General features: G+C 29.1%; 1 protein-coding gene across 1 annotated transcript; it reads right to left on the reverse strand.

The window, feature by feature from the left end:
- Nucleotides 1–727: 727 nt before the first annotated feature.
- On the reverse strand, nt 728–8860 carry LOC132741466 (uncharacterized). The gene is made up of 6 exons (XM_060729635.1): nt 8551–8860; nt 7958–8189; nt 7472–7586; nt 2931–2986; nt 1018–1105; nt 728–785 (listed from the first exon to the last, which is right to left on the reverse strand). The coding sequence occupies exons 1-6, from the start codon at nt 8689–8691 to the stop codon at nt 728–730; spliced, it is 690 nt and encodes a 229-aa protein (XP_060585618.1). The 5' UTR covers nt 8692–8860.
- Between the last annotated feature and the right edge of the window lie 2780 nt (nt 8861–11640).

Raw genomic sequence — 11640 nt, forward strand, 5'->3', positions numbered from 1 at the left:
TTGGCAAATGACTGATGTCAACGTTGTCAAGCAGTTTTTTTCTCATAAACTTGAACCGGGAAATCATATTTTAACATAGTTTTGTTTTTGCATTATTTATTAGCTCGGTTTATCCACATATCCCTGGACCATCTATATACAATATTGTAAATCTCTTAAGTTTTTGGTTGGGTCATTACGGAATGCCGTTAGGGACATCGCCTATGAATGGTTTGATCTGAAACGCGATACTCGACAGTACGATGATAAAAAACGCGAAATCACGAAACTACGATGGTGAAAACGCGACAGTACGATGATGAAAACACGACAGTACGATAACGAAAACGCGATGATACGACAGTACGATGATGATAATACGATAAACTATCGTGTTTTCATCATCTTCTGTCGCGTTTTCACCATCGTTTTAACGTGTTTCGCGTTTTCATCATGATACTGTCTGTTTTCATCATCGTACTACCGCTTTTCACTATCGTATTATCGCGTTTTATCATCGTACTTGCGTGTTTTCATCATTGTACTATCGCGTTTTCACCATCGTACTGTCGTGTTTTCATCATCGTAATGTCGCATTTGCATCATCGTACTGTCGCGTTTTCATCATCGTACTTTCGCGTTTTCACCATCGTAGTTTCGTAATTTCGCGTTTTCACCATCGTACTATCGGCTATCGCGTTTTAGATCAACACATTCTAAGGCGATGGCCCTAAAGGCATTCTGTATGTCATAGGTCACTCTTATTTTCGTCAAGATCCGTATTTCCTTCTGGAGATGCTTGATCCCTGAACAAAAAAACAAAGAAAAACAAAAGAAAATTAAGTTAATATTCTGAATCATTAATGAAAAAAAAAACAAAAAAAAAAAAAACAAACAGAAATGCAGTACCATAAAGTTAAGTGTCATTCAAATTGTTAAAATTGAATGTTACAAAACAGCGCTCGACTAATTAAAATGATGTTTTATACACTGTAAACATATCTTATGTTACATTGACATTAGAAAACTAAAACTTACGAACGACAGTTGTGTAATGACCGTTTGTTATGAAAACTTCGTTCAATTTGGTATGTATTCGCCGGTTGTAAGGTCTTTTTCACAAGTTCTGAAAAAAGTTTATATAAATTATGGAAACACGAATTGCATCAAATTGTTATGAACTGCCTATCGTTACAATCGCTTGTACACTTTTCATTAAATTATGTTTAAAGTACAATACTTGAACTAGTATCAAGTTTATTGCAATTTGATTAGCATGCCATTAAGAAACTAAATATTATGCTAGTTGATACATAAAAAATATGCTTGTCTGGAAAGACTTTTACTTTTGTAACATACTTTATTACAGTGATTCAGTATCATTGAATCTGAGTGTATACATTTAATTTACCTTCAATGTATGCTTCGAAGGCAAATGAAACACAATTTTAAATTGAGATGTACAGGTTTCTATAGCAACATGATTATTGTGGCAGTCAAGAATTATACGAAAGGTTTTTAAATATTTTTGCAAGTTAATAGGAATATTATGCTTTAAGTTACAAGGTCACCAAAACACTTTTTTATCTATTCTCACGTTATGATGTACAGTCTGTTTTTTTAAATTTAAAATAAGATACAGCGTTTGAGTAGAAGCGGTCTCATTAAGGTTTCTTTTATTCAAATTTTTAGTTTGGATGAATAGATGACAACCAGTTGCAACAGGAAATTATGTCTGAAGCCCAATTAATCCCCAACATTAACTTTAAAGGCGATTAAATATTCATTTAAGGTTACTTCAAGATCTTAATAAGGCCTGAAGGGTTCGAAGCGGACAGTAAAAACGGCTTTTGAACATTCTAAATTATCTTAATTTGGGATATTTTCCAGGAATGCTTTAATGAAATATACAAAAATAAATTGATAAGAACAGGTAGTGCGTGAATTCTATTGGTGTCTACGTACAGAATGTGTGGGCAATGTTGTTTTTGAATTGACGATTAATTGTGTTCAGGGTATTGGCTACACGGATGTTTTGTTTTAACAACTAAAAATAAGACTAAAAGTATACCATTTCTTTCTGAATCTAATTCATTAAATATATACTATGCGCATCTTTTGCTATAAAAGATATTTTACAAAGATGTTTGAAACTTAACAAATGCTAATGGAAATTGTCTAATCGCTATACTAGGTTTGAGAAGCTGCTTTTTTTCACAGGTCAAGTAAATATGTTTTGTCTTCTCTTTTCAAGGACACTACGTATTCATACTGTGTTTAGCTATATACGTTCTGAAGGGAATGTTTACCTAATCTGTTTGTACGCACTCGTAACATTTGTATTTTTCATCTAAAGGAGACCGTATAGCAATGATAAATATTCTCTAGAAATTTTGAGCATAATATATCCCGACATAAGATAGGGGTTGCATTTAGAAACGTGCCATTGTTTTTCAAAGATTCTGTTACATTTGCTGAATAATTTAAACGAACTTCTCAAACAATCCTCGTATATTTAAAACAACAACAAAACAAAAGCAAAAACAAGGGAAAGTAACCTTTTGTACAATGTCGTGAAATAAATCGTTTTCTCAAAATTTGATATCTATTTTTGTATACCACATATATCAAATACTATATGAAAAATGTATATATCATTTTGTACTGTAAATACAGATATACATATACGTAAAAGAACTACATGAAGTAATACTCGTACTATAAATCTTTTGTTTTTGAAGTATTGCATTGCTTATTTTAAATAAAACACCAAAACAACTTATTTGTTTAACAATTTGAATTCTAGCAGAACATGTATTGCGATAAATAAAAAGAAAGTAATGAAAAGATGAACAGTACAAATTAACGTACATCCATTATTCAAAACGTTATATAGAAAAAAAATAGATAAAATAGATAAACATGGAAAAAAGTAGCAAAACAAACAATACCTTTTCTCTCATGTGGATTATCCAATTTCCCATCTCCCTTACTAGTCCGTTTACAGCTGAAATAAACAACAGTAATACAATTTCAGCCTTAAGTCATCCACGATAAATAAATACGAAATGAACTTTTTGTGAAAGAAAGGTAGACATATTTCATTTCATCATAATACCGAACAAAATGTGTGCAAGTTTTAAAAGATCATGGCCCAGTTGTTCAAAACTTTTGTTAAATTTTTAACAATGAAATCATAGTTAAATTAACAACAGATTGTTAAATTCCGTGTTAAATTTTGTTGTTAAGCAATTCTGTTGTTCAAACATTGTTAACGTTAAAGTTCTGTTAAATTAACAAAGTGTTGTTATTTTTTTTGTTAAATATCTTTGTTAAAAAAATCAGTTGTTCAGAAAAAAATAGTGTTATCTTTTTGTTAAAACATCAGCTTTAACAAAGATTTAACAAGAAAATTAATTCACCTCCATAGGTGAATTAATTTTATTGTTAGTTGCCCAGAAAGTTGCTTGTTCCCTTATTTTACCCCTGTCAACTCCAAAACAGTCACTTTTAACATTTTAACGCCATTGGGACATCATTCTCAATTATAAAAAGATTCGAAACAATTTACACAGGAATTTAAGAAAGTTCCATTTACTATCAATAGTCTCAATGTGGTATAAAAACAAGTGAATTTTCATAAAAAGTCTGAATCTGTTCAAGTGTCATACTGATAAACAAGTTTTAAAGTAATATAATAAGTATTAAGATCATCTTTTAAATTCAGCATAAACAAACATAAATTTATTCCTGCCTGTGATTTAATTGACTTTCTTGAACTTCACTTAACAAATGTATTTACCTCATTCTACCTTATTTTGGATCATTAGAGTAACAAGCTGACAAAATATTGTACTGCTAGTGTAAAACCATATACCGGTATAGGATTGATTACCAAAATCTGACACCACTGGTTCCATACTGCTTTGTTCAAAAACCCTTCTACTTGGTTGGTTAACTATTGCTTGTTTTTTTGTTTGTTTTGTCAGTTTAAATCTTCACTTTAAATATCTTATTAAAATCATTTAATAACAAGAATAAAGATCAACAAGGCAAAGGCAACGTTCACAGGACCATTGTCTCATATGTTTATTTGTATTTTTTTGTCTGATGTCAGTTTTGTGCCAAATAATAAATTGTCAAATGTGGTATTACAGTGTGATAAATTGTAGTTACTATATATATATAGTTATAAGCTGCCATGATCATCTGGAAACCAGAAAGTATGTTTGTAATGCAATGGTTCAATACTTATAACTAACTGGATTTACACTCAGACAATGCTCACATTTTAAGTTACTTTAAAAAGAGTATTGTAGTATGTTTACAATACTGTTATCTTATACTGTTGTTTTGGGTAACTTATTATAACATAATATTATCATATCATTTAGATAGTATATGATATAGTTTCCTAAATTCATATTGGGATTCATACATTAATATTTCATACATAAAAGGACACCTCTTGAGAGTACTGAATACCATGCAGTTGCCCTTTCTAAATTCTATAGAACAACAACTGATCATATCAGTAATGTTGAAAAGTGTTTAACTTCCTATTATTTTTTACAATAGTCTGTCTCATTAACTTTAAACATTATTTTCATTTTTTACCGAATGTAAGAGTTGATTAAGTTATCTATATAAATGTTATATAAACAATGGATTCAAATATGAAGTAATATAAAGCTCCATGATTCACCATTTCATTATTTTCAATAAGGCCAACATGAATAAAAATATGTCTCCCCTTTCCAACTCAAATAAATTAGGGTTTGGCATTTATGTAGGAAACTTCTTCTAATTTTCTTTTTTTATATGAGTGCATTAAAAGCAAGTTTTATATTTCAAATTTAAAGACATTGGACTTTTATTGTACATTATTCAATGATATTAATATTGACAGTAACAGGCCATCATGCATTATATGTAAACAGTGGAGTATTTGATAATTTTGAGATCTTTTTTGTACATATCATAATTTTGAGAATAATATTTTGGAAAAGAGGCAAATTCACTTTGTATTGTAGGTGGGAAGAGAAAACAAAACACATTTTCTAATTTATGCAAGTCAATAGTGATTCTTATAAAATGTTAAAACTATAGTGCTGTTTTGGGTCAAAATCTCTATCATATAAATACATATGTAAATGATGTCCAATTAAGTTTTTAAAAGTTTCATCTACATAATTGTAAAATAACCATGCAAACCTGTCAAACAATAAGAACATCTTTAGGAACTTAACAGTTATGATCTCAATACGTGTGTGTGGTAAAATTGAGCACTAGGCATTATATAGATAATTATATACATAATTAAATTAAAATTGTATAAACTGGCTTACATATTGCTGAAATTTTGAGAGTAAATGTGTATATTTTGAACCTAATGCTATGCTATTCTTGCTTTGCATTATAGCATACTGCAATTTATACTATTTGTTAAATATACTTCATATCATAATTGTTTGATAGATATACAAAAACACTTAACATTTTCTTCTTCAAACATTTTAAGACATCATATCTATTGAAATGAGGAAATAAGATAGCCTATTGATATTTACATGCACAAACCAGTCAGACTCAAATATACAAATTGGTTGTTAATACAATGCCAATTAATAACTTCATTAATAAGATAAGAAAATGTTAAGTTGAAGGTGTCCTTTGATTTAAGACAAGATATACCATCACTCATGAGCTTTTGTAATTTTGTGAACAAGCTTTTATTTAATTCTGTTAAAATGGGCATTTTTCAGTTAAAATCCATGTCAAGGTAATGGGTCTTTGTAAGGAATTTTAATTTCAAGACATGAATAAAGTTTTGTTTCATTTAATACACTCAGCAGTTTTGAATATTGATGATGCATGCACAATTTTAACCATACAAGTTGTAAGTTGAAAATGTTCATAGATAAGTCAAAATCCATGCAATGATTGTGGACCTGAATTAGTGAACTTCATGTATAATCCTTAAGACAAAAAAAGTTCACAAACTTTTAACAAAGGGCCATTATTTAGTAAAATCGATGATAAAATTATAAGCCTAGTCTCCACACATGCTTATAACATAAGCATATGGAAGTAAAAACAATAGGGTAGTCTGACCTGTAATTGACTCATCATTGAGTCATCAATTACCACAATGCAACATAAATAAAAATGGCTTCTACTGCAAGTTGTTTACTGTCAACAGCTACAATTATAAGTGTTAAAAAGTGTTAAAAAATGGAATTGATCATTCAGACTTGGCTAACATGTTTTTTAACACCCAGTTTTGATATTTCACAAATGGATTTAACAAACATTATGGAATAAACACTGATAAAGATGCAAAAACGAGGAAAATATAATACATGTGGGAAAAGGTTGTGTAGTGTAAACGCGGGAACATTTTAAAAAGATGAATGGCAAGCACTGTTTGTTTTATATGCAAGTTGGCTGGTTAATATTTATCAGACCAGAATGCATATTTAATGTATGTTACATTGTCAAATGCTTCACAAGATACTTGGAATTAGGATCAAATTAGGATCAAGTCTGGTGGAGTCTGCTCTACATGTAATATGCACAGAAATCACAAAGTAACCAGTTATATATAGTACTGGCATTACACAAAGAATATGAAGGTAAAATAACTTTAAATATGTCTTCCTGTGTATAAACTGTACACTATGAAATAAATCACTCTCAAGTCAGTCAAGGTAGCTATTCATAGTTTCATGTAGATATGACATACTGGGGTTCTGGTTACAGTATGTTCATGACCAAACAGCCAAAAAAAACTTATCATATTACATGAGTTTTCATATTTTATTAGTCTATGACTCAGCTGTATTTTGCAGACAATGTACATCAGCTGATTTTCTAAGTATTTCTTATTGAAGTGGACAGTTATCGGCCATTTTGTTTTTTGTGGAGGAAAGAAACATACTGCATTGTGGGATTAATTTTTCTTGTTAATTAGTTAACAAAATGTTAAGCACTTTAACGCCTTGTTAACTAACACAAAATTTAACACAGCTCTGAACATCTCAATTTTTGGCATTTCGTTAGCTAACGAAAATATTAAAATTTAACAACTGTTTAGTTAATTTGTTGTTAAAGTTAACAAAAGTTTTGAACAACTGGGCCCATGTGTATATCTTATATAACTTTTTTGTTTATTATAACGTATTCTAAAAAGAATAAGGGGATTAAGGAAAATAATTATTATTTATGTAAAGAACAATGCCATGATATCACATTAAAAGCATAAGCAGATATATATATATATATATATATATATATATATATATATATATATATATATATATATATATATATATATATATATATATATATATATATATATATATATAAACAAATGAAGTTTATTGATATATAGCTTTTTACTTTAAAATAAAATATTAAGTTTGTACGTTTGCCTTCTATTGAAACTGTTTTAGATTAGTATATTTAGGTTAATTAGAATAAACAAACTCACTTTATTTTGCGCAGGCAATACCACATCGATGCAAAATATAACAGACAAATGCTAACAGCAACCATGATAATTGTAGCAAGATGTTGTGTAGATATGTCGTGATCTTCAACTTCAACTGCAAATGATATCATTTACATTTTGTATTTCAATTTTCACCACACCTCAACAACTTCAAATTGTATTGACATGTCACACTTAGTGCAAGACTGGTAATATGGTAAGGTAAGCATTCATTGTACAAATTAAGAATAAGAATAGAAGAAAAATATTTCTTTTATGCATGAATTCAATTCAAAATGACCACTGATATTAAAATAATAAAACCCTTGTCTTGTGTTGTGATAGATGCAAATTTAAAACAGGATCGACTACACGGCAGTTTTTATAATAAAATCAAATGGTAAGAAACTTGTTCATCATTCTAATTATCTTCAATACAGAACGTATATTAACATTAAAATATAAATAAAGGGATAAGATATATACAATCCTGTCCGTCTATAATGTACTTGTAATAAGTATTGCTTGATTCTTTTAGTTCATTTCCATATATAGCTATCATTTTTAAATAATACTGTCCATTATCACTTTGACTGGCTTGAATTATCACATTATACTGCATGTGTTCGTCAATCCAGCAATCAGATTCATTAGAACATTTTGATGAGTAATTGCTTTTAATTGTTGGAATAAATTCCTCCTCAATGCCATTTATCGTCTGCAATAAAAAAAAAATTCTCTAAAAATTACGAAATACTGCTATAAAGTAAATTACATTAGAGGAAACGAGGCTGTTTATCATGTTTTTATTAATAAATTAAAACAACAACTTAAAACGTACGTTTTGCATGTTTGCTGTGTATAATTGAAGATAAGTGTCAAAATATGAAATGAATTGCGCAAGTCTAATGCAACTTGTATAACAGTTTTAAATACCTGTTTTTTTCAGTTTTGGACCTACACATAGACAACTGAATTAAAAAATTCTGAATAACTTATATACAAGTATATACGAGTATTCATTTTGACGCAGTATAAATGATAAAAAGTATTAAGTTAAAATAATGCAAGACACAAACTGATATTTTTATCCATTTAAACGAGACGTGGGTGACATTAGAGACACAGCCAGATGTTGCCATCACTCTCCCGGCTCCAATATCTTCCAAAAGCATTGGTTCACAACCTGTTACAAAAATCATTTTTATAGTAGCAACCATAAAATGAAAAAGCGGGGAAATCTAAACACGGTATATTTTCATTTTGTCAGTCGTGCAAACATACATTTCACATACAAATTTTTTTCTACAACAACACGATCGATTTAATTCACGAGTTTGTGCTTTTAGACGCATATTCGTTTGTAATTTACGACACAATCATTGAAAATGTTCTATAACAAACACAGATTAGTATTTATGTGGAAAAATACACTCAATTGACTTTGTCACGTTAGTGATATGTGTAAAATGTTAATTAACTTGAAAGTTAATTTATCAAGACATATAAATATTTTTTAATTAAATTGCAGATGTTACATAGTACTTTAATGCATACCGTCTTCCTATTTTTTAATTATTTATTTGTTTGAGGGAAAAAAAAGTAAAACATATGTAAACCAAACACATTAATTGCAGAATCGTATTTGAAAAAGAAATTCTAGACATTTCAAGGAGAAAAAAAAAGAATGATATTTAAAGCTACATTAAATACATTTCATAAAAACAGAAATGGCGACATTTTATAAATAAATTTGGTTTCATATCGACTCTAGATTTATTTTAATGTCAAGACAACCAAAATAAGTTTTATAAGCATAAAAAATGGGCAACCTCATTGTGGCGAAATCGGAAGTACAATAATAATTATTTCTGTTTGCATGAGAAACTCCGCCCTCGGTTCATACGTACTGTCCTATAATCCGAGTGCGATACACAGAAGTTTCTTCATATTTATTTATAGTTTGGAACAGTCCACTTTAAGACCATATAGATAAATTTATTGTTGCACATCCTTTAGGTACTGTAGGTTTAAAACAAATTTTTTCTTTTCTTTTTTTAATTATTTTTTTCTCCTTTATGTACAAAACTCCATAAAGCGTTGTTATTTTGATTGATTTATTTATGTAACTTTTTTATCGAAGTATCTTCATCTCATTTATTCCACTTTCTTGCATATCAGACTGGCCTTTCTGTTAGTTTTACTCATCCCGGAAATTTCATTTGGTGTGGGGTGCCAGATGAGTCGCGTGCTGTACAATGGCACACTTTGGATGACGTAATTGCCATTATGAATGAAGTTGTAATGTAAGAAAATAGTGACAAGTGTAATGACATAAATTTCAATGTAATGTTTTATGGTTAAGAGTTTAAAAAATAATAGAATATGCAAGAAAGATATCTTTATATATATATATGTTTGCGGTCCGGATCTCGGATTTCTTATTATAAATATTTTTTTAATTTCTTATTATAAATGTATGAATATTTTAAGAAATTTTAAGAGACAAAAATACATTATCATTAAGTTCATATGCGTAATCAAATTTTATTTGTCAGCAATTAAAAAACTACTAATAATTAAGAAACAAAAATAAATATTTGATTAAAAAAATGATTTCCACCAGGTTTCGAAACCACTAGCTGAACTTAATAAGCGGTTTTACTTACTGTGCTATAGAGTCAAACAAAGATAATATCTCATAAAATAAATTTGTATAATTTTTAACGAATTAGTTGGTTAATCACTTGCAGTTTACCTATGTTTACCTGTGTTAATCTTTTAATGGACTGTGCTCGTATCTTTAGAACTGACGAAAGTTCTGTTTATCGTGCCCGTACTATAAGATGATAACTTGAGCCTTTGTTTATATAACAAAGACCAATAACAATGCGAAAAAGAAGTTAGGCAGATCAATGCCACAACCTATTAAAATGAAAATAAAACTACACTATATCATTTGCGTTGTTAGTGCAGTAGGTAGAGCAACCGTGTCAGTAATGTGTTTTATCCGTACAGGCAGAAGTTCGACGACTACTGGTTCGACATATTGTTTTTTTTTTACCTCAGAACAGTCAATTGTTCAGAAAACAATGTTTGACCGTTTTTTCATAAACATACATGAATAAATTTTCATATACATACATGAATATGAGATCGAATAATTTATTACACTGCGCCCAATAAATACAAAACGAAATAGAATAGAAATAAAACAAAATAAATATATTCTTTAAAATTTCAAGAACACAAACTATATTTCAAAGTCTCTATTTGATTGAAATAATGTATATTCAACATTTTACATTTGTATTTCTTAAAATAAAGCCGTTTATCGTTGGATTCTATCATTTTGTTCACATATAGTCTTTTGTCTTTGTTATGACTACACATTTAGAGAATATAGCACTCCTAACGACTGTTTGCCTCTAGTTATGGTACCATAATCGCATTCAATCGACAGCGGTATTTGATAAAATGCCTTTAAAATACGAGTCTGTGTCGGAAATTTTAAACGCAATTACTTATTATATATAATTTATTGATTTTATGCCACAACTCGTCAATAAACGATGAAATTGTTAATTATCATAATAAGATAAAACTTTAATCTGACAAGCGACTATGGTTTTTGTGATAATGATTGAATTTAATTTCAGACTGAAAATCGTGAAGAATATCATATTTAGAATAAAACTTGAATTTGACAAGCAACAGCGATTTTTTGTGAAAATGGTTGAATTTCAGATTGAAAATCGTGAAAAATCTACACTACAAATCCAGGTTAAGCGTCTTAGAACACCTAAAATTATTTATTTGAATTTTGATAGCACGTTCCTTTTATTGCGTATGCAATAGAAAGACGGTATTTGATTTAAAGCGCATTATAGGAGAAATTTGGTCTAGCGCTATTCTATACGTCTTATTTATTTGATATTTTGTGGTTCCTTACTTGTTGTACTACAACATAAGGGAAACAATAAAAGTGTGAACGAAAGACAAAGGCAGATGGGAACTAGGGTAACAATTACTACAATAATTTATTTCTAAACACCCTAATAAAAACATAGCATACATAATAAACGTAAATAGAATAGAATAAATTTACCGTAATTTACCAGTTGGAAGGTAAGAAATAACCACCTTTACCAATTACCCCAATCTTTTAA

Source organism: Ruditapes philippinarum, unplaced genomic scaffold (genome assembly GCF_026571515.1).
Source record: "Ruditapes philippinarum isolate M1 unplaced genomic scaffold, ASM2657151v2 ctg8348_1_1_1_1, whole genome shotgun sequence".
Taxonomy (NCBI): Eukaryota; Metazoa; Mollusca; class Bivalvia; order Venerida; family Veneridae; genus Ruditapes; species Ruditapes philippinarum.

Bases quoted from the DNA above. Each gene is read 5' to 3' on its own strand.
- LOC132741466 (XM_060729635.1), bottom strand. From the start codon at position 8,691: ATGGTTGCTACTATAAAAATGATTTTTGTAACAGGTTGTGAACCAATG. The intron at 1,106-2,930 runs GTATTGTTTGTT...AACTTTTTTCAG, and splicing joins TAATCCACATGAGAGAAAAG to AACTTGTGAAAAAGACCTTA. The intron at 786-1,017 runs GTAAGTTTTAGT...TTTTTTGTTCAG, and splicing joins TCATTACACAACTGTCGTTC to GGATCAAGCATCTCCAGAAG.